At 43.7% G+C, this 27,461-nt stretch overlaps 1 protein-coding gene across 1 annotated transcript in view; it reads left to right on the forward strand.

The window, feature by feature from the left end:
- Window positions 1-3,624: 3,624 nt before the first annotated feature.
- Window positions 3,625-27,461, forward strand: part of NHSL2 (NHS like 2) — a 148,564-nt gene continuing 124,727 nt past the window's right edge. The window contains exon 1 of the mRNA XM_056540632.1: window positions 3,625-4,566. Within this exon, the coding sequence (XP_056396607.1) occupies window positions 4,503-4,566 (64 nt within the window). The 5' untranslated portion in view covers window positions 3,625-4,502. The remainder of the gene's footprint in view (window positions 4,567-27,461) is intronic.

Below are 27,461 nucleotides of genomic sequence, written 5' to 3' on the forward strand. Positions count from 1 at the left end.
ACAAAAAAGGCACTTTTAGAACTTAACAAACAGCGATCAGAGCAATTAAAGGTATAGTTATGTTACCCCCCCGCCCCTAGCATCTATCTGCTGGGATCTGCAGCTCCATATCTGGTACAGAGCTGACAGAAGCCCTTATCCCCAGAAAATTGGAAAGGGACCACACAGAACCACTAAAAAAATGTCCCAAAAGTCCCCCAAAGCACAGCATTCTCCTAACCCCTACATTTCACCACTTACTGTCTAAGTATCATGTGACCTCATGACATTAGTTGTCCTCTGACCCCATATGTTCTAGCCCTTACAGTCAGTGTTTAGCCTCCTGTTACAGCCAGGAAAAGGGGTAAATTACTGACTAGACCCCAGGTATTCAGCTTTAACCCTTTTACTGTCCTCTAGTAGGGATGTTAAAAATGAATTAAAGGGTACCTCTCATCAAAAAAACTTTTGATATATTATAGATTAATGTATGCAGAACAACTTTACAACTGCATGTTATTAAAAAATATGCTTCTTTCTATTTATTTTTCCACTTTGAAGAAATGACCACTAGGGGTCTCCCTACCAGTCCTGGCAGCAAGCATTTCAGACTCATTCTGGAGTCCTAAACACTACGAGCTGCCAGTCTGCTTTGTTCACAAAGGAGAACACTCAGAGCTGCCAGCCTGCTTTGTTCACAGCCTGTTTGGCTGTTAACAAAGCAGGCTGGCAGCTCTGAGTGTTTAGGACTCTAGCATGAGTCAGAAATGCTTGCTGACAGGACTGATCGGGAAAATACAATAGAAAGAAGCATATTTTTCATTAACATGCTATTGGAAAGTTATTCAACATTCATTAATCTAAAATATATCAAAAGTTTATTTGATGAGAGGTACCCTTTACTTAATTTGTCTGTCCTAGACAACCAGGAATAATAACATAAACCCCCATCACTGCCTTATACCATCAGGGATGCTGGCATTAAAGGGGTAGTCCCATTTTGGAAAATCTATCCCCTATCCGAAGGATAGGTGATAGGTGTCTGACCACAGGAGGTCCTACTACTGAGACCCCCAGCGATCTCTTGTACAGCGATCCGGCTCTTCTTGCGCTGTTTGCTACCATTTGTCTTGATGCTATATGGCCTTTTATATATGGATGCTCTATATTTAGTTACTGGGCACTGTACATTAATACTTATTTGAAGTGGTTCTGTATTGTCCAGTATAAAGAGAGCAGCACCCAGGTCTTGTTCATTAGTTATAAATGGCCTAGGCGGGAACATTGCCTCCAATACTGCTGTTTCACCATATATAATGCAAAAGTGATTTGCAAAAGTTAATATTAAAATAAGTACTATTGCTTAATACAGTGTCTGTGATCTCACGAACATGTGTATACCAAAGAATCATCTGGCAATAAAATATTTAACTATAGGCATTGTGTTATATGCACTATATATAAATGTCATATCTGCACAATCATTACATCATTGTTTTGCACTGTTTTCTAAAGCAGGGACCGGCAATACATGTTGATATAAGCGCTATAGCTCAACAACCTTATCTACTCTATATGTGTTTGTGGCCTGTGCTTGTCAATGTGACATAAAACTTATAGAAGACTATGCAGCCTTGTGAAGTCATATACATAAGTAGAATGCATAGCTATTCCCTGATTTCATGTTATTATTGGCATTTTCCATGCCATGAGAACATTCCAATAATATCTTACAGCTCTGCAGGGATTTACAAAGTCCCTCCAGAATACAGGCTGCTGTTTATATGTCTGCTATGTAAAATCCCCTGCAGATTCTTGCTGTAGTATTTATCTACAACGACTATCATTGTAACAGGGAACTGTTATTTATGCAGTTCTATAATATATTTAAATGGGCACTGTCATTTTGCAAAACCGATTATGACATTATATGTGTATTTGTAATATACATTAGTTAAAATGTTTTATTATTTAGGTGAAAAAAAGTTTTTTTCCCTGCAGCTATTGCCTGGAAGTTTGAGGACAAGCAGGGCTCTGTGCACTGAGGACAAGCAGGGCTCTGTGCACTGAGGACAAGCAGGGCTCTGTGCACTGAGGACAAGCAGGGCTCTGTGCACTGAGGACAAGCAGGGCTCTGTGCACTGAGGACAAGCAGGGCTCTGTGCACTGAGGACAAGCAGGGCTCTGTGCACTGAAGACAAGCAGGGTTCTGTGCACTGAGGATAAGCAGGGCTCTGTACACTGAAGACAAGCAGGGCTCTGTACACTGAGGATAAGCAGGGCTCTGTGCACTGAGGACAAGCAGGGCTCTGTACACTGAGGACAAGCAGGGCTGTGTGCACTGAGGATAAGCTGGGCTATGTACACTGAAGACAAGCAGGGCTCTGTACACTGAGGATAAGCAAGGCTCTGTGCACTGAGGACAAGCAGGGCTCTGTGCACTGAGGACAAGCAGGGCTCTGTGCACTGAGGACAAGCAGGGCTCTGTGCACTGAGGACAAGCAGGGCTCTGTGCACTGAGGACAAGCAGGGCTCTGTGCACTGAGGACAAGCAGGGCTCTGTGCACTGAGGACAAGCAGGGCTCTGTGCACTGAGGACAAGCAGGGCTCTGTGCACTGAGGACAAGCAGGGCTCTGTGCACTGAGGACAAGCAGGGTTCTGTACACTGAGGACAAGCAGGGCTCTGTACACTGAGGAAAAGCAGGGCTCTGTACACTGAGGATAAGCAGGGCTCTGTACACTGAGGATAAGCAGGGCTCTGTACACTGAGGATAAGCTGGGCTCTGTACACTGAGGACAAGCAGGGCTCTGTACACTGAGGACAAGCAGGGCTCTGTACACTGAGGACAAGCAGGTCTCTGTACACTGAGGACAAGCCGGGCTCTGTACACTGAGGCTCTATGACATGCCCCGGCTCACACAGCAGGATGATTGATAAGCCAGGAGCCTGCACAGAGCACTGATAGTCCCACACAGAGACACATAGACAATAGCTGCAGGGTTGAGACAGCATTTTGTCATCCAAAAATATAAACACATTTTAACCAATGTATATTACAAATATACATATAATGTTATTTTCTACATTATGTAAAAAGTTTTTTTGCAAATGTCAGGTATGCTCTAAGTTGGAACTTTAGTGTATTATAAAGACCACGATGTTCTAAAGACCCTCACGTTGCTATGTTGAAAATTTACCTTCAACCCTATAAGCCATTGTTTTCCAAGCAGTGTGTCTCCAGCTGTTGCAATACTACAACTCCCAGCATTCCCGGACAACCGAAGGAGTTGTAGTTTTGCAACAGCTGGAGAAACACTGTTTGGAAAAAACTGTTATAAGCCTATACCAGTGGTCCCCAAGCTGTGGCCCTCCAGATGTTGCAAAACTACAACTCCCAGCATGCCTGGACAGCCAACGGCTGTCCAGGCATGCTGGGAATTGTAGTTTTGCAACATCTGGAGGGCCACAGTTTGGGGACCACTTGCCTATACAAATGGTTTCTCCTTTTAATGTTTGCTGCCGGTGGACTTTAATAACATTACTAGAACCAGGATGGTTTTCCGTAGTGAGAGCAGTAAGAGGAGGAGAAACAGAACGAGGGAAGAGAGAAAAGAAAAAATCTACAAGGGAGGCAGAGCACAGCGGCAGGGACCAGACTGCATCTCCCAACTGTGCTCACATCAGCATCACTAAGGCACATCCCTGCGGCAGAACCATCCACCTCTGGGTAGAGCAAAGGAGGGAGAAACGAATAAGGAAATTCATTAGGATAGGCGAGAGAAGCCAGGCTGAACACCAATGGAGAAAGGAACATGATGTGAAGGAAAGGGCACAGATGATGCATACACACTGCTGCCTGTTGTGTGGTATAGCTTCATAGAGGAGAGGGCTAGAGAGACTGAGTCAAGGAGGGAGGGAGCTGGATGCAGTGGTGATATGAGGAGGGGTGTCAGCAGAGACGTATGTGCACAGAATAAGGCAGTGAGATAAGAGGGTACCAGATACATAGGGAGGGGAGTGCGAATGGACCATTGCTGGCTGCTTGTTCGCTGCATAGCAAGGCCAGAGCAGGGCGAGCTTGTAAGGAAGGGGACAGCACAAGGAGGCAGAGATCTTAGAGCCAGGGCAGAGATCTAGTAAGGTGTAAGAAAGAGGGCAGGTGGGCTGCTATCAAGGTGACAAGATATTGATGGGTGACTTACTGAGCAGGGAATTGGAGAAGGATAAAATAAAAGGTAGTTAGAGGGGAAAGAAAAAGAGAAAAGACTTAGGGGGTAGGCATAATGGGCGAGAGGGAGAGGGCGATAACATTGGGGGTTAAAAAATGGTAGGAAGGAAATGTACGTGACATAGAGAAATAAGAGATAGAGGGAAAAGGGATTGGAGGGTAGGAAGGGACTGAGAGGGAGGGAGAGATGGTGAAGCCTGCAGACAGACAGAGGTGATGTAAATACCTGGAGGGGGAGCGAGGGAGCGAAGAAAAAGAGGGAAGGAAAAGAGAGGACAAGCTCCTGCTGCAGAATGATGGGGAACTCACCGCACAAACAGAGGAGCAAGAAACATCACAGAATGCAGCCGGCAACAGGTACAAGTCTCCATCTTGCTCTGTCCCCACCCTACACCCAAATCTGGATGCCAGTTCCATACACTGCCAAGATCTTACTGACAGGAGGTGGATTAATGCAGACGCTTGTGTGGGAAGAGATTGCAAATACTGTCATATGTGTGAAAATGTGATACTGTAAAATGCTGCTGCCATGGCAAGCACAGTATTCTGTATAGGCTGCTCCCTATCGGGTACCTTTAGATGATAGCGTGATGTAGGGACCATTTGTGGAGACCACAGCTTGGCATTTTTCAGGGTACTGCCTCCGCAGGCTCTATGTCCACCTCTATCACACCTCATTCATTCTCTTCCACAATATACATCGGCTTCTGTGCTCCGGCTCATAAAGATCACTCATCTCCCTTGGTGGTTAGTAAATCGCCCAGCAATGTGTGATCTATTGCGTTGCAGGCAGCGGGAACACATGTACAGTTCACACTGGAGTCTAAGTAAACGGAGGGAAAACTGCACCAAACATAAGTAAACATCAGGGAGATGTACTGGTTCTATTAATATAGTCAGTAACAATATATATTGCCCATGGTATTGTTTGTTTGTATACAATTTTCATCTTAGTTAGAAATTGTTATCTGTATTTAAAAACTAGAGTCATGCATGTAGTAAAATAGCTAGAGAGGCCCTGTTTGCAGTTTTGTTGGAACCTTTCCTTTACACTTTTCCCCTACCTCTTCTTTGGTCATAAATTGGCATCAAAACTGCACCAAGACAGTGGGAGAGAAGCAATCTGATTGGTTGCTATGGGCAACTCAGCAACTTTTCCTCTGGACAGGTTTTGATAAATCCCCCCCCCCCCCAGTGCTTTGTGATTGTGGCCTAAATGCTGTTGACTCAAGTTATTACAAATTATAATGCAATAACCAAAGAAAACGTAGGTGCACTCACCGCGGAGCTGAGACTGTCACGTCTAGATGTCTGTGTCGGGTAGCAGGGTCACGGCATAGGCGCTGGTATCGTGTGGCGCTCGGAGGCTACGTCGGCAGTTTTGCACGTAAGTGCGTGCTTCTTCCAGCCTCTTGAGGTGGTCAAGTGGCGCTCGGAGGCTACGTCGGCAGTTTCGCACGCAAGTGCGTGCTTCTTCCGGCCTCTCGAGCGCCACACGATACCAGCACCTATGCCGTGACCCGGCTACCCGACACCGGACATCTAGACGTGACAGTCTCAGCTCTGCGGTGAGTGCACCTACGTTTTCTTTTGTTATTGCAGTTGATGCCTTATATCTGTGTACGTGCACCCCGCAGGAGACTCTTATTGGAGGTCGCCGAGGACCTTGCTGTGCACATCATTAGGTGATATAGTTCTCCACGTGTGCTCTCCCTATATTTCTATCTTGGAATTTGGTTATTACAAATTATGTCCGTTCATTATATCTGTGTCCAAAATCTGCCTGGGTGACTTAGGTCCATCAGAGGAAATTATCCGGGGGCCCACCAGTACTTTGCAATGAACATCTGCGTTAACACAATCAAGAGAACCTGTGGCCAGTCCAACAAAATTGAGCTTTTAATATCACTTCGTAGCCTCAGGTGCCCTGATTCCAATAGTGTTTTAACCTTCTTGCTGCAACCCCCCGGTTGCTGAGCTATGGGGGGGGGGGTTAACTATTTTGTTGTACTCTTCACTCAATTGTCAGATGGGCATGAACTTTATTGAAAAATAAAGCAGAGGTGAATAAAAGCTTTATAGTCCAACCCCCTGAACATGATTCACACCCCAAATCTAGCTTTAAAACCCCATTTTGTGGGGTTCACACCCCTCTGACTATTCAGTGAAAAGTACAGATAGTCAACCAAATAGTAAAGCCCCTTTACCTCAGGAATTGGGAGGGGTCTACCAGAAAAAGTAAAATTACTGTTGGAATAAGGACACTCAAGGCCATAAAATTACCTAAAAAGTATTTTTAGACTACCGTATATTGTTATCATTGTGTACACAGATCATATTATACATACTATAGGACTATTTGTAAATAACATCAGGAAGCATTGAAAAGCATTGATTGGCTACCGGTCAACTTCTGTTGGACTTTTGGGCCCCATTTAGGTGTCAGAACCTGGGTCTACTGGAGAATATATTAAGAATTGCATATGCTATCAATGGAGGGAAGTTGTTTGAAAGAGAGTGCTTATTTAAACCAGACACAAATACTAGCATATTAACATGGATGGTGAACCATAAGAAGGCCAATATAAATCACATTGGGTGAGATTTATCAAATCCTGTGTACAGAAAGAGTGCTTCTTTTATTTTTCTGAGACCTTTGTAAAAATGATAAAAGCAATCTGATTGGTTGTTATTGGCAACTGCACTACTCTTCCCTTACACAGGTTTTGATCAATTCCCCCCAACCTTCTGTAGGGGAAAGTGGAGTCTTTCATTGTATTAACTGAAAGATCTTAAAGGGGTACTCCGGCGCTTAGACATCTTATCCCCTATCCAAAGGATAGGGGATAAGATGCCTGATCGTGGGGGTCCCGCCGCTGGGGACCCCCATGATCTTCCACGCTGCACCCCGTTAGAATCAGCCCCCGGAACATGCTCGCTCCGGGTCTGATTACTAGCGATCACAGGGATGGAGCATAGTGACGTCACGCTCCGCCCCCTCAATGCAAGCCTATGGAGGGAGCGTGGCACGCCCCCTCCATAGGCTTGCATTGAGGGGGCGGAGCAAGATGTCACAAGGGGGCGGAGCCGTGACGTCACTATGCTCCGTCCTCATGATTGCTAGTAATCAGACCCGGAGCGAGCCCGCTCCGGGGGCTGATTCTAACGGGGTGCGGCGTGGAAGATCACGGGGGTCCCCAGCGGTGGGACCCCCGCGATCAGGCATCTTATCCCCTATCCTTTGGATAGGGGATAAGATGTCTTAGCGCCGGAGTACCCCTTTAAATAAGTCATAACTGCACAGTAAACACAATTGATGCAAATCATACTCCTGTTATAGACTTCATGTATCTATGTCTCTGATATAAGAACACTCCCACCCATAAGAACACTCCCGTTCTATAAGAACACTCCCGCCCAGAATTGGAACCATTAATACAAGGATCTAAGGATAAGGGGATGGTGAACCAATATGGGAAATGTTATGTCTTCTCTTTCATAACACTGTTATAGTTTAATTGCAATAGTGCAATGTGTTGTAGATATACAAGCGCAAACATGTGGAATGTTTGATAACGTAGTACACCTTGTCAAATAAATAATGCTTAAATATGTTACTTACTAGGTCATGCAGATGCTTCACATGTCATTTTAGTTGTCTAGCATCTATATTTAGCTTACTCACCATACATTCACTTCCTTCCTGAGTCTGCTGAGCTGTGCTGGGTTTCTTCATCCAATCACTGCAGGCTACTCTTCTCTGAATTCAGACAGGAGAGAGTACAAAGGAGTGCTAGTCCCGCCCTTACTTGCTGGACTTTTTCCCAGCCTGTGCTTAGCTGAGACAAAGATGATGCTGAAGCCAGACAGGCTTATGTTCTGGATGGTATGGGGACCCCTAGTGGTCTTTTTTTTTTTTTTATAAGGCTGGGTTCACACCATGTTTTTGCAATACAGTTCCCGTATCAGGTTTTTGATGAAAAACGGATTCCTCAAAACCGGACTAAACTGTATCAAAACGTGCGTACAAATGTTAACCCCTATACGGTTTGAAAAATTATGTCCGGTTGCATCCATTTTTTGAGAAAAAAAACTTTAACTTTTCACTCCATTATGAATAAAGTTTCACTTGTTTGATTGAAATTGTTTGATTGACTCCCATGTTTAAAAAAATATATACGGTTTCAATACGGCTTTTCACCCAGATCAAAAACCATGGTAGGCTACGGTTTTGGGTATGGGAAAAAACCGGACCAAACCGTACAAGATTAGAAAAAGGAAACAACCGGATGCATCGGTTGGCATACGTTTTTCAATGGAGAGTCAATGCATACGGTTTTCCATACTGTTCCATACGGTTTTCATATTGAAAACGTATACGGGAACTGCATTGCAAAAACGTGGTGTGAACCCAGCCTAAGCCATGATTTCTATAAAAGAGATAAAAAAAAATATTATAAAGTATATTAGAAAGGTTAAAGGGGTATTCCAGTAAAAAACAAATTTTTCATAATCCTATCCTCCATATAAGGTAGACATAAGGCTATCCTTCATATAAGATAGGGATAGGCATAAGCCGATCCTCCATATAAGATAGGGATAGGCAAAAGGCTTTCCTTCACATAAGATAGGGATAGGCATAAGGCTATCCTTCATATAAGATAGGGATAGACATAAGGATATCCTTCATATAAGATAGGGAGAGGCATAAGGCTATCCTTCACATAAGTTAGGGACAGACATAAGGCTATCCTTCATATAAGATAGGGATAGGCAAAAGGCTTTCCTTCACATAAGATAGGGATAGGCATAAGGCTATCCTTCATATAAGATAGATATAAGGCTATCCTTCATATAAGATAGGGATAGGCATAAGCCTATCCTCCATATAAGATAGGGATAGGCAAAAGGCTTTCCTTCACATAAGATAGGGATAGGCATAAGGCTATCCTTCATATAAGATAGAGATAGATATGAGGCTATCCTTCATATAAGATAGGGATAGGCATAAGCCTATCCTCCATATAAGATAGGGATAGGCATAAGGCTATCCTTCATATAAGAGAGATAGATATAAGGCTATCCTTCATATAAGATACGGTTAGACATAAGGCTATCCTTCAGATAAGATAGGGATAGGCATAATCCTATCCTCCATATAAGGTAGACATAAGGCTATCCTTCATATAAGATAGGGATAGATATAAGGCTATCCTTCATATAAGAAAGAGATATATATAAGGCTATCCTTCATATAAGATTGGACCAAGGACTATTTATAGAATTCAGAATATTGGGAAGACTGGATGGGCCAAACGGTTCTTATCTATCAACACATTCTATGTTCCTAAACTGGCCCGGACCCCTGATGGCAGTACTGCCTGTACTGCCCTGATGGCGCTCCTGTCCCTTACATTGTAACAAAAAAGGCCTCATGCAAAAGACGCAATTGATACTGTGCTTGTTTTGTGTTGGAGATTCAGACTGTTCTTTTCTCATGCCCGAAGCCTGAGGCTGCACTACTGAGAGATTCTGATGATGATTCCTATCCTGCTTACTGTAAAATGCAGTCATTTCAAGGGGACTGGTGCAGAAGCACATCAACCCCCAACAGTGTTTACATGCTGTATATGCAGAAATATGAAAGTATTTTTCAGTCTCATGAAGATAAAGCTTGAGGCTGTGTTCACACCTTACAGTTTTGCATGATTTTGCTGCTTATTTGGTAAAATTGCAGCAAAAACTCTACAGTTTTTCCACTATTTGCGCAATTCTAATAAAATAGCGTGGCCATGTGGTTCATAGTATATTGTGAGATAGAGAGTTGCCTATAGTAAAAAGGCATTGATAACTGGATTATTACCTCTCAGTAGATCAGTGTTTCTCAACCATCATGCCTTCAGCTGTTGCAAAACTACAACTCCCAGCATGCCCTGGGAGTTGTAGTTTTGCCACAGCTGGAGGCACACCGGTGAGAAACAAAGCACTAGACACACAGTGAACATCTGTAAATAAAGAAAAGTGCAGTACATTCTGTAGAAATTCTACCAAAATTTTCAAGAGCGTTAAAAATCATCAAAGACTTCACCGGCCATATAAAACAGGAAGGCTTGAGGCACGTTCTTAAAAACTGATTATAGAACTTCAAGGTGACTTCTAACAATCTTAATAATTTATAGAAGGGAGTACATTATCCTTTGTAATACACATCTTAGTTGCGGCAGAAACTTATTTGATTGACAAGCTGTGGTAGAAAACTCCCTGTACGTAACAAGTCACACTGTACAACCAAAATGTTGCCTGTCTGGATTACTGCAGCTCAGCTCCCATTCACTTCAGTAGAAGCAGAGCTGCAATTACGCAGCCCCACCACTATGCAATGTATGGCGCTGTCTGCTTCCAACACTGTTCTCTGTGAATGCTAGCACTGAGGCAGGTGACGGCACCCCGCCATCCTGTTAGTGATGACCTATCCCAAGGACAAGTAACCAATAAATTTAGCCCAGAAAACCATTTAAGATGGGTATTCCAAATTCAGCAAATGTATTTATTTTATACAGTGGGGATCAAAAGTTTGGGCACCCCGGGTAAAAATTTGTATTAATGTGCATAAAGAAGCAAAGAAAAGATGGAAAAATCTCCAAAAGGCATCAAATTACAGATTAGACATTCTTATAACATGTCAACAAAAGTTAGATTTTATTTCCATCATTTACACTTTCAAAATAACAGAAAACAAAAACAAAAATATGGCGTCTGCAAAAGTTTGGGCACCCTGCAGAATTTATAGCATGCACTGCCCCCTTTGCAAAGCTAAGACCTGCCAGGGTCATGGATTGTTCTCAATCATCATCTGGGAAGACCAGGTGATGTCAATCTCAAAGGTTTTAAATGCCCAGACTCATCTGACCTTGCCCCAACAATCAGCACCATGGGTTCTTCTAAGCAGTTGTCTAGAAATCTGAAACTGAAAATAGTTGATGCTCACAAAGCTGGAGAAGGTTATAAAAAGATAGCAAAACATTTTCAGATGTCAATATCCTCTGTTTGGAATGTAATTAAGAAATGGCAGTCATCAGGAACAGTGGAAATTAAAGCAAGATCTGGAAGACCAAGAAAAATATCAGACAGAACAGCTTGCAGGATTGTACAATCCCTCCAGAAAGATCTGGCTGACACTGGAGTTGTGGTACACTATTCCACTATAAAGAGATACTTGTACAAATATGGTCTTCATGGAAGAGTCATCAGAAGAAAACCTCTTCTACGTCCTCACCACAAAAATCAGCGTTTGAACCTTGCAAATGAACATATAGACAAGCCTGATGCATTTTGGAAACAAGTTCTGTGGACCGATGAGGTTAAAATTGAACTTTTTGTCTGGAATGAGCAAAGGTACGTTTGGAGAAGAAGGGGAACAGAATTTAATGAAAAGAACCTCTGTCCAACTGTTAAGCATGGGGGTGGGTCAATAATGCTTTGGGGTTGTGTTGCAGCCAGTGGCAGAGGGAACATCTCACGAGTAGAAGGAAAAATGGATTCAATAAAATTTCAGCAAATTTTGGATGCTAACTTGATGCCATCTGTGAAAAAGCTAAAGTTAAAGAGAGGATGGCTTCTACAAATGGATAATGATCCTAAACACACCTCGAAATCCATGGGGGATTGCATTAAGAGGCGTAAACTGAAGGCTTTGCCATGGCCTTCACAATCTCCTGACCTCAACATCATTGAAAATCTATGGATAGACCTTAAAAGAGCAGTGCGTGACAGACAGCCCAGGAAATCTCAAAGAACTGGAAGACTTTTGTAAGGAAGAATTGGCAAAGATACCTCAAACAAGAATTGAAAGACTCTTGGCTGTCTACAAAAAGTGTTTACAAGCGGTGATTCTTGCCAAAGGGGGCAGTACAAGATATTAACTCTGCAGGGTGCCCAAACTTTTGCAGACACCATTTTTTTGTTTACTGTTAATTTGAAAGTGTAAATGATGGAAATAACGTCAAATTTTTGTTGACATATTATAAGAATGTCTAATCTGTAATTTGATGCCTTTTGGAGATTTTTCCATCTTTTCTTGGCTTCTTTATGCACATTAATACAAATTTGTACCTGGGGTGCCCAAACTTTTGATCCCCACTGTAAGGAAAAGGTTTGTAGTTTTTTAATATACTTTGTGCACTATTTCCTATTTCCTCAAGATCTCTGGTTGTTAAAATTTATTGGAAAACTTTGTTGGGAGCGTTTACAACATGAAAACTTGGCCCGGTCATGTGATAGCGCAAATACACAACTCATTACATGAAATGGCCCTGGTAAACAAGCCAAGCACTTGTGGGTCCATTATATAAACTGGGCAGATTGTCAATGACTAGAAGTAAACCATAAAGATTTCCATTTGATGACAGCAATGTGAGATCATGAAGTACTGATACCGCTATACAGTCATGGCCCTAAATGATTGCACACCTGAAATTTTTCTAGAAAATGAAGTATTTCTCACAGGAAAGGATTGCAGTAGCACATGTTTTGCTATACACATGTTTATTCCCTTTGTGTGTATTGAAACTAAACCAAAAAAGGGAGGGGGAAAAAGCAAATTGGACATAATGTCACACCAAACTCCAAAAATGGTCTGGACAAAATTATTGGCACCCTTAACTTAATATTTGGTTGCACACCCTTTTGAAAAAATAACTGAAATCAGTCGCTTCCTATAACCATCAATAAGCTTCTTACACCTCTCAGCCGGAATGTTGGACCACTCTTCCTTTGCAAACTGCTCCAGGTCTCTCTTATTGGAAGGCGCCTTTTCCCAACAGCAATTTTAGGATCTCTCCACAGGTGTTCAATGGGATTTAGATATGGACTCATTTTGTTGGCCACTTCAGAACTCTCCAGCGCTTTGTTGCCATCCATTTCTCGGACACAAACCTAGCTTTCTGACACTGGGCTGTACAGTGCGACACAAAATCCATTGGTACTCCTCAGATTTCATGATGCCTTGCACACATTCAAGGCACCCAGTGCCAGAGGCAGCAAAACAACCCCAAAACATCATTGAACCTCCACCATATTTCACTGTAGGTACTGTGTTCTTTTCTTTGTAGGCCTTATTCCATTTACAGTAGATTGATGTGCTTTACCAAAAAGCTCTATCTTGGTCTCATCTGTCCACAAGACGTTTTCCCAGAAGGATTTTGTCTTAAGTTCATTTTGGCAAAATGTAGTCTTGCTTTTTTATGTCTCTGTGTCAGCAGTGGGGTCCTCCTGGGTCTCCTGCCATAGCGTTTCATTTCATTTAAATGTCGATAGTTTGCACTGACACTGATGCTCCCTGAGCCAGCAGGACAGCTTGAATATCTTTGGAACTTGTTTGGGGCTGCTTATTTACCATCCGGACTATCCTGCCTTGACACCTTTCATCAATTTTTCTCTTCCGTCCACGCCCGGCGAGATTAGCTACAGTGCCATGGGTTGCAAACGTCTTGATAATGTTGCGCACTGTGGACAAAGGCAAATCTAGATCTCTGAAGATGGACTTGTGACCTTCAGATTGTTGATATTTTTCCAAAATTTTGGTTCTAAAGTCCTCAGACTGTTCTCTTCTCCTCTTTCTGTTGTCCATGCTTAGTGTGGCACACAGACACACAATGCAAAGACTAAGTGAACTTCTCTCCTTTTTATCTGCTTTCAGGTGTGATTTTTATATTGCCCACAGCTGTTACTTTTCCCAGGTGAGTTTAAAGGAGCATCACATGCGTGAAACAATCTTATTTTTCCACAATTTTGAAAGGGTGACAATAATTTTGTCCTGCCCATCACTCACAACGCAACGTTTCAGAAAACAACCCCCTTAGTCATGCACGAGTCATGGGCGCATGATTAAGGGGGTTGTTCCTGAAACATTACTCGGCAGGCTGGAGCTAAGTTTTTTGACATCTGACCTGGGAGGATCTGGCATCATACCCTACCCTGTAACTGAACATTCTGTATATTGGGAAAGAAACGTCAGGAATAAAGTAAGCAATAGAAGATAATATCATAAGAACGTTTACATTACTATTGCTTGCCTATAGAAACAATATTTGCCCAGGTATAGTTATATATATATATATATAAATTCAGGTGTTTTACCAGTGAAATGCCCATTCTGATTGGTCAGTTCTTCCAGCCATTGACATGTTTCACAGATCTGGACTGTCTGTAGCATTGTATGTGGAGTCTGGTTTTGAAGTTACAATGGTCTAGAAAAGACAACTGCATGTGGTCAAATCATTTACAGACAATTGTCAATCCCTGAGTAGAATATATTCAAAGAAAAGCTGAGCGAAGGCAGGAGTCACAGAGCCAGGTTACAATCCATCCGATTTAAAGGACAACTGCAGCACAATATACACTTATCCACTATCTACAAGATAGGGGATAAGTGTTTGATCGCGGGGGGTCCGACCGCTGGGACCCCCCTCGATCTCCCTAAAGGGGCGCCGCCATTAGCGCTCATAGAGAGCACTGAAGGTGCGTAGCGTCGACCTAGAGGTCGACGGTGACGCCCCGTCTCCTCCCCGTCCCAATACATTTCTATGGGGGAGACGGGGAGACAGGAACACTGCCTCCCCGCCTCTCCCATAGAGATGTATGGAGGAGGCGTGCCGGCCGCAACGTCATGCTGCGACTGGCACGCCCCCTGCACGGGAGAGCCACGGCATAGCCGCGGCCCCGTACAGGAGATCACAGGGGGTCCCAGCGGTCGGACCCCCCGCGATCAAACACTTATCCCCTATCCTGTGGATAGGGGATAAGTGTTAATTACGCTGCAGATGTCCTTTAATTCCAATAATGCAACGCGTTTCGCTGCGCATGCGCAGCGAAACGCGTTGCATTATTGGAATTAAATCGGATGGATTGTAACCTGGCTCTGTGACTCCTTGCTCCTCTCAGCGCCACAAATCCTGGTTATGACGAAGCTTTTCTTTTAATATATTCTACACATGTCCAGGAAGGCTGCAGACAATTCTTATTCAACTACACACCTTTACCATTGTTGTGTATATTGTTGCACAACCCCCTCTGGTAAGCGGTACTGAATCTTCCTTTGCTTTACCCTTACCATCTACGTTACTCCACAAGGAGCGCCTTTTTTTCGTCTTTTTTTATTTCAATCCCTGAGTAGGACCACCAACATGACTACTAAGCCCAGAATGAGATTTACATGAATAAATGACAAGCTCCCCTAAAACTTTTCATAGAAAACCATATATCAATCTGCTGAGCTCATTCTGCTCTATAACAGGATGCCTGCAGATTGGATAGCCTCTTCGACATGACCGGCTTCCTTTAAAGAGATTGTATCTAATTGGTATAACACTCTAACACAACATATGCTCTAGTACCGTCATTTCTCCTAATACACATATATATTCTTGATTTGCTTAAACATTTGTTTAATGATCTTATATACACCTCGGGCAGTGCTTCAGAAGTGTACAGTCAGTTTAATTATCATCAGGGCCTCCTTGGGAGCCCAAGTCTTTATACATATTTATAAATGATTCCCAAGGGCCTGACACTTCTAGGCTGTGTAACCAATGCAGGTTTGTACATGACAATAACCAAAACCTTTTTCAATGTATTTTATTGCTTAAGGATAGTGACAAATTTGGAAGCTTCAAATTAACAGATGTTGTGGGGTTTTGGGGGGTGGGGGGGATGGTAAATGTTACTTTTATCCCTTACGTAGAAGACTGTTGGTGTGTTCCCCTTTGAGAGAACTGTTTAAAGGGTATTTATCATTTTTAAAATGACATAATTACATTTCAAAAGATTTGTTCGGTGGGGTCTGGGTGTTAAGGCACCTACCAATCCCTATAAGGGGCGGGAAAAAAGCAGCGATGGTGCATAGCGCTTTTCTGCCCTTCATCTTAGCAATTGTTAGAGTCCGGACTGAGGTGACTGGAGAACCTGAGGTAGAGGAGGCCTGGCTTGTCCATTCTAAGAATGTTGGTGGGCTAGAGGCAAGAGGGGATTGTCCATTGTGGGAGTCAGTGAAGCTTTGGTTAGTCTGGGGTTAAAGAAGACAGCAACTTCTTTGGCCTATATAGTGTCCTAAGTGTGTGGCAGGACTGTGAGCTAGTGGACAGGGCACAGTGGGACTAGCTAGAGGTCACTCACTATAAGAACAAACTGTCCTGTCCAAGTGGTACGCAGCAAGGTGAGAGTGACCTGTTATCCAGTGTCCAGGAGTAATTCTGTAGCAGGTAGGGACTTAGTAGTCCCTGAGCCTCCAGAGGTTTGATTGCACACATGGAGTGGCTGGTACAGCCCCATTAGTGACTGAAGTTATGAATACCATGCATGTGGACTCACAGTGACATTGTGGGAAAGACGGGAGCTGACAGCTAGTCTTAGTACAACCTGACTCTCAGTAGACCCCTGGTCAATGGACCTATGAACTATCTGCCTAGAGCAGAGGTGGATAACCTTGGGCCTCTAGGTCACACGCAATACACAAGTGCCCACCCTACAGATCTCAGCAACTTTTACCTTGCCGTCATGCAAGCACTCTGCTATTGTAAAGAGCAGTGCTCTCACGTGACCGCATTCATGATTATTCAAACAATTGGCCGGCATTGCACTGCATACAGGAGAAGCCTCCATTGTGCAGCAGTCCTGCTCTGCATTTAAGCTGCGGGGGACAATATCTAAACTACTGGACGGATTTCAGTGAGTGGACCCTTAACCATTCTTCTCCTGTCCGCCTGCACTATAACCCGTGTATTGGGTTTAGTGTGGGTGAACAAACTGTCAGCTTACCTTTACTTGTCTTTACCACTACGTGCTCTCCTACCTGCCCTGTACACATACTAATCTTATGATCACATGTCAGTGGTATCCCCAGCTATCCTGAAAACAGTTGTTTCTTTATTTCCCATTTACCACAATAGATGGTGACTGGCCACACATGTGCAGTTGCACTCTTCTGCAAACATGGGGCACAAGTCTCTTCTTCTCTGGATCATTGAGTTCCAGCAAATTAAAGGGGTACTCCGGCACTAAGACATCTTATCCCCAATCCAAAGGATAGGGGATAAGATGCCTGATCGCGGGGGTCCTGCCGCTGGGGACCCCCATGATCTTCCACGCAGCACCCTGTTAGAATCAGTCCTTGGAGCGTGTGCGCTCCGGGTCTGATTACTGGCAATCACGGGGACGGAGCATAGTGATGTCACGCTCCATCCCCTCAATGCAAGCCTATGGGAGGGGGCGTGACAGCTGTCACGCCCCCTCCATAGGCTTGCATTGAGGGGGCGGAGCGCGATGTCACATGGGTGTGGAGCTGTGGCGTCACTATGCTCCGAATAGCGGATAGGGGATAAGATGTCTTAGCACCGGAGTACCAATTTAAACCCACATAGGACACACATTCATGACATGAATGATCTTCAAACAATTTCTGACCTTGAACAGAACTGAGGTCTCATTATTTGTGGTCTGAAACTGAACAACGACACTCCCCCACGCCCACAGCTCCCCTGCAATCATGCATCTTTTGAAGAATTTCGTTTTTGTACTTACTTTGCAGTAAAACTGACATGTTATCTTTATTCTGCAGATCAATATGATTACAGCAATACCCATTTTATATAATTTTTATGTTTTTACTTTTTAATTTAACATTAATTAAACATCTACAAAGCTAGATAGAGGGAAAAAAGAGAAAATGCGGGGCAATCTCTAGCGTAGTATATGGAGTATCTGAAACGATGAAGCGAAGATACCTACCACCACACCCATAGTGTCCCACTGACCTTCAAATGTTCAATTTATATTGTATACTGTATTTCTTTTAGCAATTATTGTGGACCTGAGGAAGGCGCGAGAGTGCGCCGAAATGCGTTGTCCGGTTTGTTTATACCTTTGATCCAATAAAAAATAGTCCTGTGTATCCAATGGCATATTGAAGTATTTCCGCGACTACCCAGACAGCAGTGCTTGAGACATACCCGTGTTTTTTGTTTGAGACTATTTACATCTACAAAGCTGTATCATTTTTGAATTATTTTTTTTTATCATTTTGGCATTGATAGGACTTTTTAATTGCTTTTTATTTATTTTCTGGGATGCAATGTGACAAAAGATTGGTAATTCTTGCATTTGTTATTTGTTTTTATTTATGCCATTCACCGTGCCGGATCAATAGCATTATATTTTAACCCCTTATGGACACAGCCAATTTTGGCCTTAAGGACACAGCCAGCTTCTACCGTACATTTCACTTTTAAAAGTTTTTTCAATGCAATATATTGTAACATTCAAAATGCAACTTCTCCTACAAAAACAAACCCTTTTATGGCTATGTTATTGGAAAAAGTAAAAAAGGTATGGCCTCAAAAGGACGAAGATGGAAAAAAAAATGGGGTCACCCGGATAGAAATGAAGCAGAATGTAATTTTACTTTTAAGCAGTCCATACTGAATGGATTTGAATAGGAACTTGTTTCAGTGTTGAAAACATGGAATTTGTTGACATTATATAAATAAATATACAGTATTTTTCGCCGTGTAAGACACACTTTTTCTTCCCCAAAACTGGTGCGTCTTATACGGCGAATACACATTAAAACCCTGTCCTATCAGGTCGGTCAACGGCCGGGACCCGCGGCTAATACAGGACATCACTGATCGCGGTGATGCCCTTTATTAACCCCTCAGACTGACCCAAAGCTGACCGCCACGTCTGAAGGGAAAGTGACACTAAACCGGCTGCACCGGAAGGGACCTTACCTGCCTCCTCGGTGTCTGCTCCGTGCCGGGATCCCCTGCATGGCCGGCGCTCTCCTTCGTCGTCATCACCTCGTCGCGCACGCCATCCCATCATCCAATAGGAGCGGCGTGCGTAGCGACGTGATGGCGGCGATGGACAGCAAGGATAGCGTGCAGCAGAGACGTTCCGGAGCGACAGGGACACCCCGGGGACGTGGAAACAGCGATGGAGGGCGACATCCAGGGCAGCGGTGAAGGGTCCGGAGTGGAGGGGACACGTGAGTATTACCTCCTATACCAGTGGTCTTCAACCTGCGGACCTCCAGATGCTGCAAAACTACAACTCCCAGCATGCCCGGACAGCCAACGGCTGTCCGGGCATGCTGGGAATTGTAGTTTTGCAACATCTGGAGGTCCGCTGGTTGAAGATCACCCTCCTAAACTTTACATTGTATTCTAGATTTTCCTCCTTTAAAATTGGGTGCGTCTTATATGCCGGAGCGTCCTATATGGCGAAAAAATACGGTAATTACAGTTATCATTATTATTTTTAATAATAATATGATAATAACATGGACAGCTGTCACTGCTTTTCAGCTGCTCATCTGCCCAGTTTCCATGGATTGGTGGCAGAACATTGGTACTAAAGTAGGGGGCCCCTTTGGGGAGTGTGGCCCTGAACAATAACCCACCCCCTTCCACCAACACTGTCCCTTCTTGCTGTGACACAACCTGGAGCAGCCACTGAGGGGAGCTCACTGCAAAGACATTCATTTAGCTAAGAATGAGTTCAGTACAATCAGTATAAATGCATATGCAGATAGCCAACCCTATTGGTGGTAATAAGTAGCATAGATTTATCAGTGCAGGCAGTGTTCAGCCCCACTAGCACCCGATGAACCTCACTGCCAGAACTTTAGTGAATATTAAGATTAATAAAGTTATCGCTCCCAAGTTTTTCACTGGCTTGCGCAGTAATATTGATGAAGTCATCCTAGGGACTTGGTCCAGATTTTTGTTTCCATGTATTTTTGCAGCATGGGTCTAAACACATTGCTTAGTTTAATGCTTCAATATCCCATGACCGATGAGAAATTTTACATTCTAAGCTGCTTGGATGTTAAATGCTGTGACCCGCCACCCAGCTGCTATCCAGATGCTTACTTAGTGTTGTCAAATACAAACCATCTGTTACACACATTATTACAGTGTTTAGAAAAAATATCTAAGGCTGGGTTCACACCACGTTTTGTTAAATACGGTCCCCGTATACGGCTGGGAGGAGGGGGGCGGGGCTTAATCGCAGCGCCCGCACTCAGCCGTATTCGGGAACCGTATTTAATGTATGTCTATGAGCCGACCGGAGTGAACCGCAGCCTCCGGTCGGCTTCGTTTTCGGCCGTATGCGGTTTCCCGACCGCAGGCAAAAACGTGGTCGACCGCGTTTTTGCCTACGGTCGGGAAACCGCATACGGCCTAAAACTAAGCCGACCGGAGGCTGCAGTTCACTCTGGTCGGCTCATAGACATACATTAAATACGGTTCCCGAATACGGCTGAGTGCGGGCGCCGCGATTAAGCCCCGCCCGCTCCTCCCAGCCGTATACGGGAACCGTATTTAACAAAACGTGGGGTGGACCCAGCCTTACCTCAATTGTTAAGGAGACAAAAGTGTGGCCAAATGTTTCCCTTATGCACATGCTGTTATCTTCCTGCAATGATTTTACTAGTGCCTGTTAGCACTATACAATACTTACTTTAATGCCCTATTCAGGACCCCAAAAGCTGGAAAGCAAGTGACTATAATACGTTCTACCTACAGGGGACAATGGCACAGATTTTTTTATTTTATTTTAGGAAACAACACTTCAGACAGGACCAGACCATTTAGTGCCAGACCTGTATGCCAATGAAGTATTTCTCACAGAAAAGGATTGCAGTAACACATGTTTTGCTATACACATGTTTATTCCCTGTGTGTATTGGAACTAAACAAAAAAAGGGAAGTAAAAAAGCAAATTGGACATAATGTCCCTCCAAACTCCAAAAATGGGCTGGACAAAATTATTGCAGCCCTTTCAAAATTGTGGAAGAAAAAAGATTGTTTTAAGCATGTGATGCTCCTTTAAACTCACCTGGGGCAAGTAACAGGTGTGGGCAATTATAAAAATCACACCTGAAAGCAGATAAAAAGGAGAGAAGTTCACTTAGTCTTTGCATTGTGTGTCTGTGTGTACCACACTAAGCATGGATAACAGAAAGAGGAGAAGAGATCTGTCTGAGGACTTGAGAACCAAGATTGTGGAAAATATCAACAATCTCAAGGTTACAAGTCCATCTCCAGAGATCTAGATTTGCCTTTGTCCACAGTGCGCAACATTATCAATTTGCAACCGTTGTACGTTGACTACACTACTGCTTCTTCGATACCTCGCCTTACCCAGTTACCTGTGTGGTCGAGCCGTGTCGGGGGTAGCGACCTGGGTGTCGCCTGCTGCAGCAAGCCCATCCTGCCTTGTGGAGGGCTCTGGTGAAGACTCCGCTCCCCAATACGGTCCAAGTCATCAGCAACTCAGGTAGAGGATCCACATCCAGCTCCGTTATACACACAAAGGGAATAAACATGTGTATAGCAAAACATGTGTTACTGCAATCCTTTTCTGTGAGAAATACTTCATTTTCTTGCCAACATATACGACCATGACTGCAACTGATCTAGCTGCTGTCACACAGTATCCAAACAACGCCTTATTTGTGAACATGTATAACTTGGTAGGATGGGAAGAAGGGTGATTTTTGGAAAAGTTCACTTCATCATTTTACCACTTATGGCTCAATAAGCCAAGAAAACAGGGTCTCAAAAAGGTTTTGTTCCATCACAGCCCCACCAAACATATAACATGGTAGTCATTTTCCAAAAACATTGCCAGCATCTGTTTGAGCCTGAGGTAAGATAGAGGGCAGAACTGATGAATATTTACTGATGAAAATACTTTTCCTGAGGTGCACAAGCAAGATATGGGTGTATGTGTAAATAAGAAGGCCTTCTCAGAGAAGTCCATTTTCCCAAAATGACTACTTACAGATATAAAAGGATGTGCCATAACATTGTGTGTGGCATAAGGTGCCCCAGGACCCCCACTGATGCTAAGAGCAGACTTAGCATTTCGTCTGAGCAGCTTTTCCAGGCACCCTTTTGTGCAGAGAAATACAACATGGTTGTATTTAAAGGGGTACTCCACGGCCGTCACGCCCCTCCCATAGACTTGCATTGAGGGTGTGTGGCCAACGCCCGCAGCGCGAAAACAGCTTTTGGAACATTTACTTCCGAACGCTGGCCAGAGGAGTACCCCTGTAAGTGAAGCAATAAACACATTGGGGGGATCTTGGGGATCCTCGAATCAGAAAGGGAGGACTAATTCTAGAAATTCCATCATTTTTTCTGGTGGGGAAACTCCCTTAATAACCAACTTATTTTAGTTATACAACAAAAAAAATTACTTTCCGTATTCCAAAATTCTACTGAAGTCCTAAAGCAGATCTCTCTGTAATCTGATTACATATGTTTGAAATGGACTAAAGAGGATTCGAAACATTCCAGATTATAGACTGATCTCTTCACGCCCACACAGGAAAACTTACAGCTACAAATGAAGGCTTTAAGCAGCAAATTCTATTCCATCTGTAGCAATAATAATGTCAGAATGCACTGGCATTACCATCTTTGTTTTATTCTCTTAATATTTCACATTTGCAGAGAAGATTAAATTAATCATTTCAATTTATCTGTTTCTGGACATTCATTTGTAGTCTGGCAAATTATATCATAGCCACTTAGTATTAATTACTATTAAACGTCTAAACAGAGGCAAATTAAAAGCTTATCGATCTCGTAAAAGATGGTTACTTAGCAGAAGTCTTAAAAACATCATAAAGAAATCTCTGAATCATGAAGATTTCATAATATTAGATTTTTTGAGCTTTTGGCATCTAGTTGTGAGGTGTCAGTTCAGGCTAGGCCTACACAGTGAACAAAATAAAAAAAATCAGGTTAACAAAGTTCTGTTTTGTGACATAAGAAACTGCAAGGTAGCTCATTTCCAGAAGAAAAGAATTGCTCTACAGTGCCGCCTACTTTTTTCTTTTTTTGAAGAGCCGACGTATACTCTCAAATTGCCCAAGTGCAAGTAAAAAGTGCAAATGTGTTCACATAAAAACCGTGCACGAAGATGCGGTCCATCGCAAGCCCTTCTACGAAAGGAGAGAGGCCCCCCCCCCAAGGAAACCAAACCTTTCGCCTCCAAGCCACAAGGTACCTGTGTGGTTCCAGGTACAATTTCCTCTTTTGCCGAAGCTACTCAGGGACCGGAAATTGTTTCCAGCAGGCAACTAGGCATTAACCAGGATGCCACCCAGGAACCAGTAAAACCGGTTTGGTACTCGTGGGTGAGGTGAGGAACCTAATGGCGACACACCTGCCCTAGCCCGGCAGGGGGGACACCCAGAAGGGCTACCGCACCCTACCAAATCCTTGTGACACATAATGAACACAAACGTGAGCACAGTGACAAAAACATAAATAAAATAAATAAGTGATTGTGCGCAGTGTAAAACTGCTCGGACATCCAGACGGATCTATAAAAATTCCTCTGCAGATCAACAGCCAGAAGGCCGGAACGTTAGAGGTGTGTGCTCAGAAGAGTGAGAGAAAAAGTGCTTCGTGCCATCAGTCAAGTGGGGTTGCCAATCCCATGTGAGTTCTGGCACCCTTGGGTCACCACTCCCAGGGCACTTTTGCACCTCGGCCTTCACTCTACCCAAACCTTAGGGCCAGATCCAGCAGGCGCAGGTCGCTTCAGGGTCTACAGCCGGACACACACGTCTGACCCTGGTACAACTGGACCCTTACAGTGCCACCTACTAGAGGTAGCTTCCCTTACAATTTATGTCCTACCCTAAAGAGTTTTAAAACATGATCAGAGATTATATACCAAGACAGAATATCCTCCAAATTAGGGAGTTACTTATCTGTAGACAGATGTTTTACTGTTCTTGCCACTCATCAGTACAGAGCAGGGTGATGGCTGGCGAGTTAGAGGGTTTCAACATGGGGTGAGGGGAGTAGGGTGTCTCATTGAAACTTATCTACTTAAAGCGTACCTGTCAGATCCCACACAAAAAAATATGTTACTCGGTACCTAACCCCGACCATGTACATCTGATTTTTATACCTCTATCACCTATATTTATTTTAAAAATACTTCTTTTCATTTGCTCACAGTGTTAGAAATCCTCTCACAGGAAGGGGGGTGTCCCTCCCTTTTGGTGGTGGGAGGTGATTGGTGCACCTGCAGCCTTGTCCATGAGTCATCACTTGTCTATGACTCATGGTCACCTGTCTCGCAGCAGCTTACCTCCCTCTTCCCATTCAAAACACATGGCTACTTGAGTCGAGTGTGTGTATGTATAGTGGTTTCTGGAGAGATAACTGTCAGCCACACAAGCATATGGCCCACAGCTCTCTCATGTGTATAACTAATCTAGGAAAACAATGCTACTATCTATTAGACAGATGCAATGCCCTTTCCCTTTCACTAAACCTATCCTTTACACACAGACAATGTTTCAGCCATCATTTTGACAACTTTGAAGCCTGGGGCAGGACAATGTCCCCATCACAGAACAATCTATTACTGAACCAGCATGCAGTGGCACCCAAATAACAGTGAGAGAGAGAAGGATATGTCTGTAAAAAAAAGCCTGGCTTGGGGGAACCATCCCTTAAAGGGGTACTCCGCCCCTAGACATCTTATCCCCTATCCAAAAGATAGGAGAAAAGATGACTGATCGCGGGGGTCCCACCCCTGGGAACCCCCGTGAACTCTCCTGCAGCGCCACACCCCCTCCCATAGACTTGCATTGAGGGGGTGGAGCGTGATGTAATGAGGGGGCGGAGCCATGATCTCACGATACTCCGGCCACTGTATCGCCCACCAGGCACGGAGTGTAGCTCACTCAGTGCGGAAGATTACAGGGGTGCTGCAGGAGAGATCGTGGGGGTTCCCAGCGGCAGCACCCCCGCGATCAGACATCTTGTCCCCTATCCTTTGGATAGGGGATAAGATGTCTAGGGGCGGAGTACCCCTTTAAGGTGACCATACATTTTCAATATCTGCTGGCTTAAAGTTCCTTCGCTGACAGCCAGCATGGCCAATCATTCATGTTTGCCCTATGGGGAGGGTTAAGCCGCAGCCAGACTGCTCTGGTACCAGTATCCCTTTTAAGAACATAACAGTCAGACAGTGGAAATGCAACATGCCTTACCCTTCTCTCCACCGACATTATTTGTCAGTGGAGAGTAGGGAGGCTGCCATACATCTTAGAAAAGTCAGACGAACCTGCCACTGCCAGACTAACCTGGGTTCAGCCGACTTTAATATAAAGTGTATGGGCATCTTTAGACCTGTAGAATAAATAGAAATGTCAGCAAACAATGGAGCATGGCTCCTGTTCTAACAAGACATGGGGGTCAAAGGGTACAAACCCCTACCAATGACTTTTTGACTTTTCTTAGGGAAGCATAGTCCAAATTTCCCTTTAAGGGCACATAAAAACCCAGTTTTGCAAATACATGCAGATTTAAGATTTTTGCAAGAATCATCAAAATATTTTAACAGCAAAGTACTTGCATGTTTTCAGGGGCTTTTTTCCAAATCATATCCAGCATTTTCAAAGGATTTGAATGCTCTGAGCATGGGGTTGGTGAAGGCAGAATCTCATTACTTATTATACAGCACTTGTTAATAGACACACATTCATTTGCCTTTTACTAGGAAAACAAATCCCAACATTAAAAGACAGGCTCACATTGGGAGAGATTTGTCAACACCTGTGTAAAGGAAGATTGCTTCTTTCATTTTTATAAAGGCCTCGAACCTATAGCCCTTACCATTCTCCCCTCATTTCCCTTTTCCTCACTCATTTTGTTCCTTTTTAAAGAAAAAAAAATTTTTTGTTTCTCGTTTTTGCTTTCATCTCTTTTCTTGACTTTAAGCTTTCCTAGCTGAGTGGGGTTTAGTTTTGGGAGTTTAGGGTATTATGCTCTCATTCTGTTCCGTAGGGGTTGTATGTGACCGGAGGGTCCAAGTTCTGGGCTTAACAACTTTACCCCTGCCTGTGAACACTGTTTTAAAGGTTTCCCTGGTTCTCTTAGTTTATATATAGCTTTTTTCTTCTTTTTTTTTCTTCCTGTTTTTGTTATGCTTTTTAGCACATTGTAGGTGAGTGCTTTACTGTTATTTTTGTAAAATAGACAATTAAAAAGGAAGACATTTTCTCCAAAGCCAGGCGCTTCTCCCAATAAAAAGTATTCTTTATTCCATCAGGAAAGACATAAAAAGTTGGTATAAAAATCACTTTCAACGCGTTTCTAGCTCGGACTGAGCTCGAAGAGCTCAGTCCGAGCTAGAAACGCGTTGAAAGTGCTCTTTATACCAACTTTTTATGTCTTTCCTGACGGAATAAAGAATACTTTTTATTGGGAGAAGCGCCTGGCTTTGGAGAAAATTTCTTCCTTTTTAATTGTCTATTTTACTACTGCCTGCTGACCTCCTTGGATGATCGGGTTCTCCTGGGATGCTGACCCACCATTGATGCGCTGTTGTAGATGTTATGCTCTGAGCATAACCCACTGTGGTGAGCACATATGTGTTGTATACTTTGCTTTTAATGTTTTTGATAATACACTAGGATTGCGCTCCTCTTTTCTTTTTGTCTCTTTTTGGCTTCTTCTATTTGATTGTCATTATTTTGGTACTGTTGTACTATATTATGTTCTTTTGCCAATTAAAACAAATTACACATAAAATGAAAGCTGGGATAAAAAATAAAAGATATATGAGTGGTTGCTATGGACAACTGCTCCACTTTTCCTCTGCAGAGGTTTTGATAAATCTTCCCTAATGTTGGCAAATACCGATCTACCAGTGAGAGCTTTGGGGCATCTTATAAAGAGCCAACATCATTCATCCATTGTGAAGTCATATGCATTCTGTGCAGGTCATAAAACATGTATTAAAGGACATCTGCAGCTTGATTAACACTTATCCCCTGTCCACAGGATAGGGGATAAGTGTTTGATCGCGGGGGGTCCGACCGCTGGGACCCCCTGTGATTTCCTGTACGGGGCCGCGGCTGTCCCGTGCAGGGGGCGTGCCGGGCGCAGCATGACGTGGCAGCCGGCAAGCCTCCTCCATACATCTCTATGGGAGAAGCGGGGAGGCAGCGTTCGTGCCTCCCCCATAGAACTGTATGGGGACCGGTAGGAGACGGGGCGTCACCGTCGACCTCCAGGTCGACGCTACGTGCCTTAGCGCTCACCATGAGTGCTAATGGCGGCGCCCCGTTAGGGAGATCGTGGGGGGTCCGACCACCATCAAACACTTATCCACTATCCTGTGGATAGGGGATAAGTGTCATACCGCTGCAGTTG

This window comes from Hyla sarda, chromosome 9 (genome assembly GCF_029499605.1).
Source record: "Hyla sarda isolate aHylSar1 chromosome 9, aHylSar1.hap1, whole genome shotgun sequence".
In the NCBI taxonomy this organism is placed as follows: domain Eukaryota; kingdom Metazoa; phylum Chordata; class Amphibia; order Anura; family Hylidae; genus Hyla; species Hyla sarda.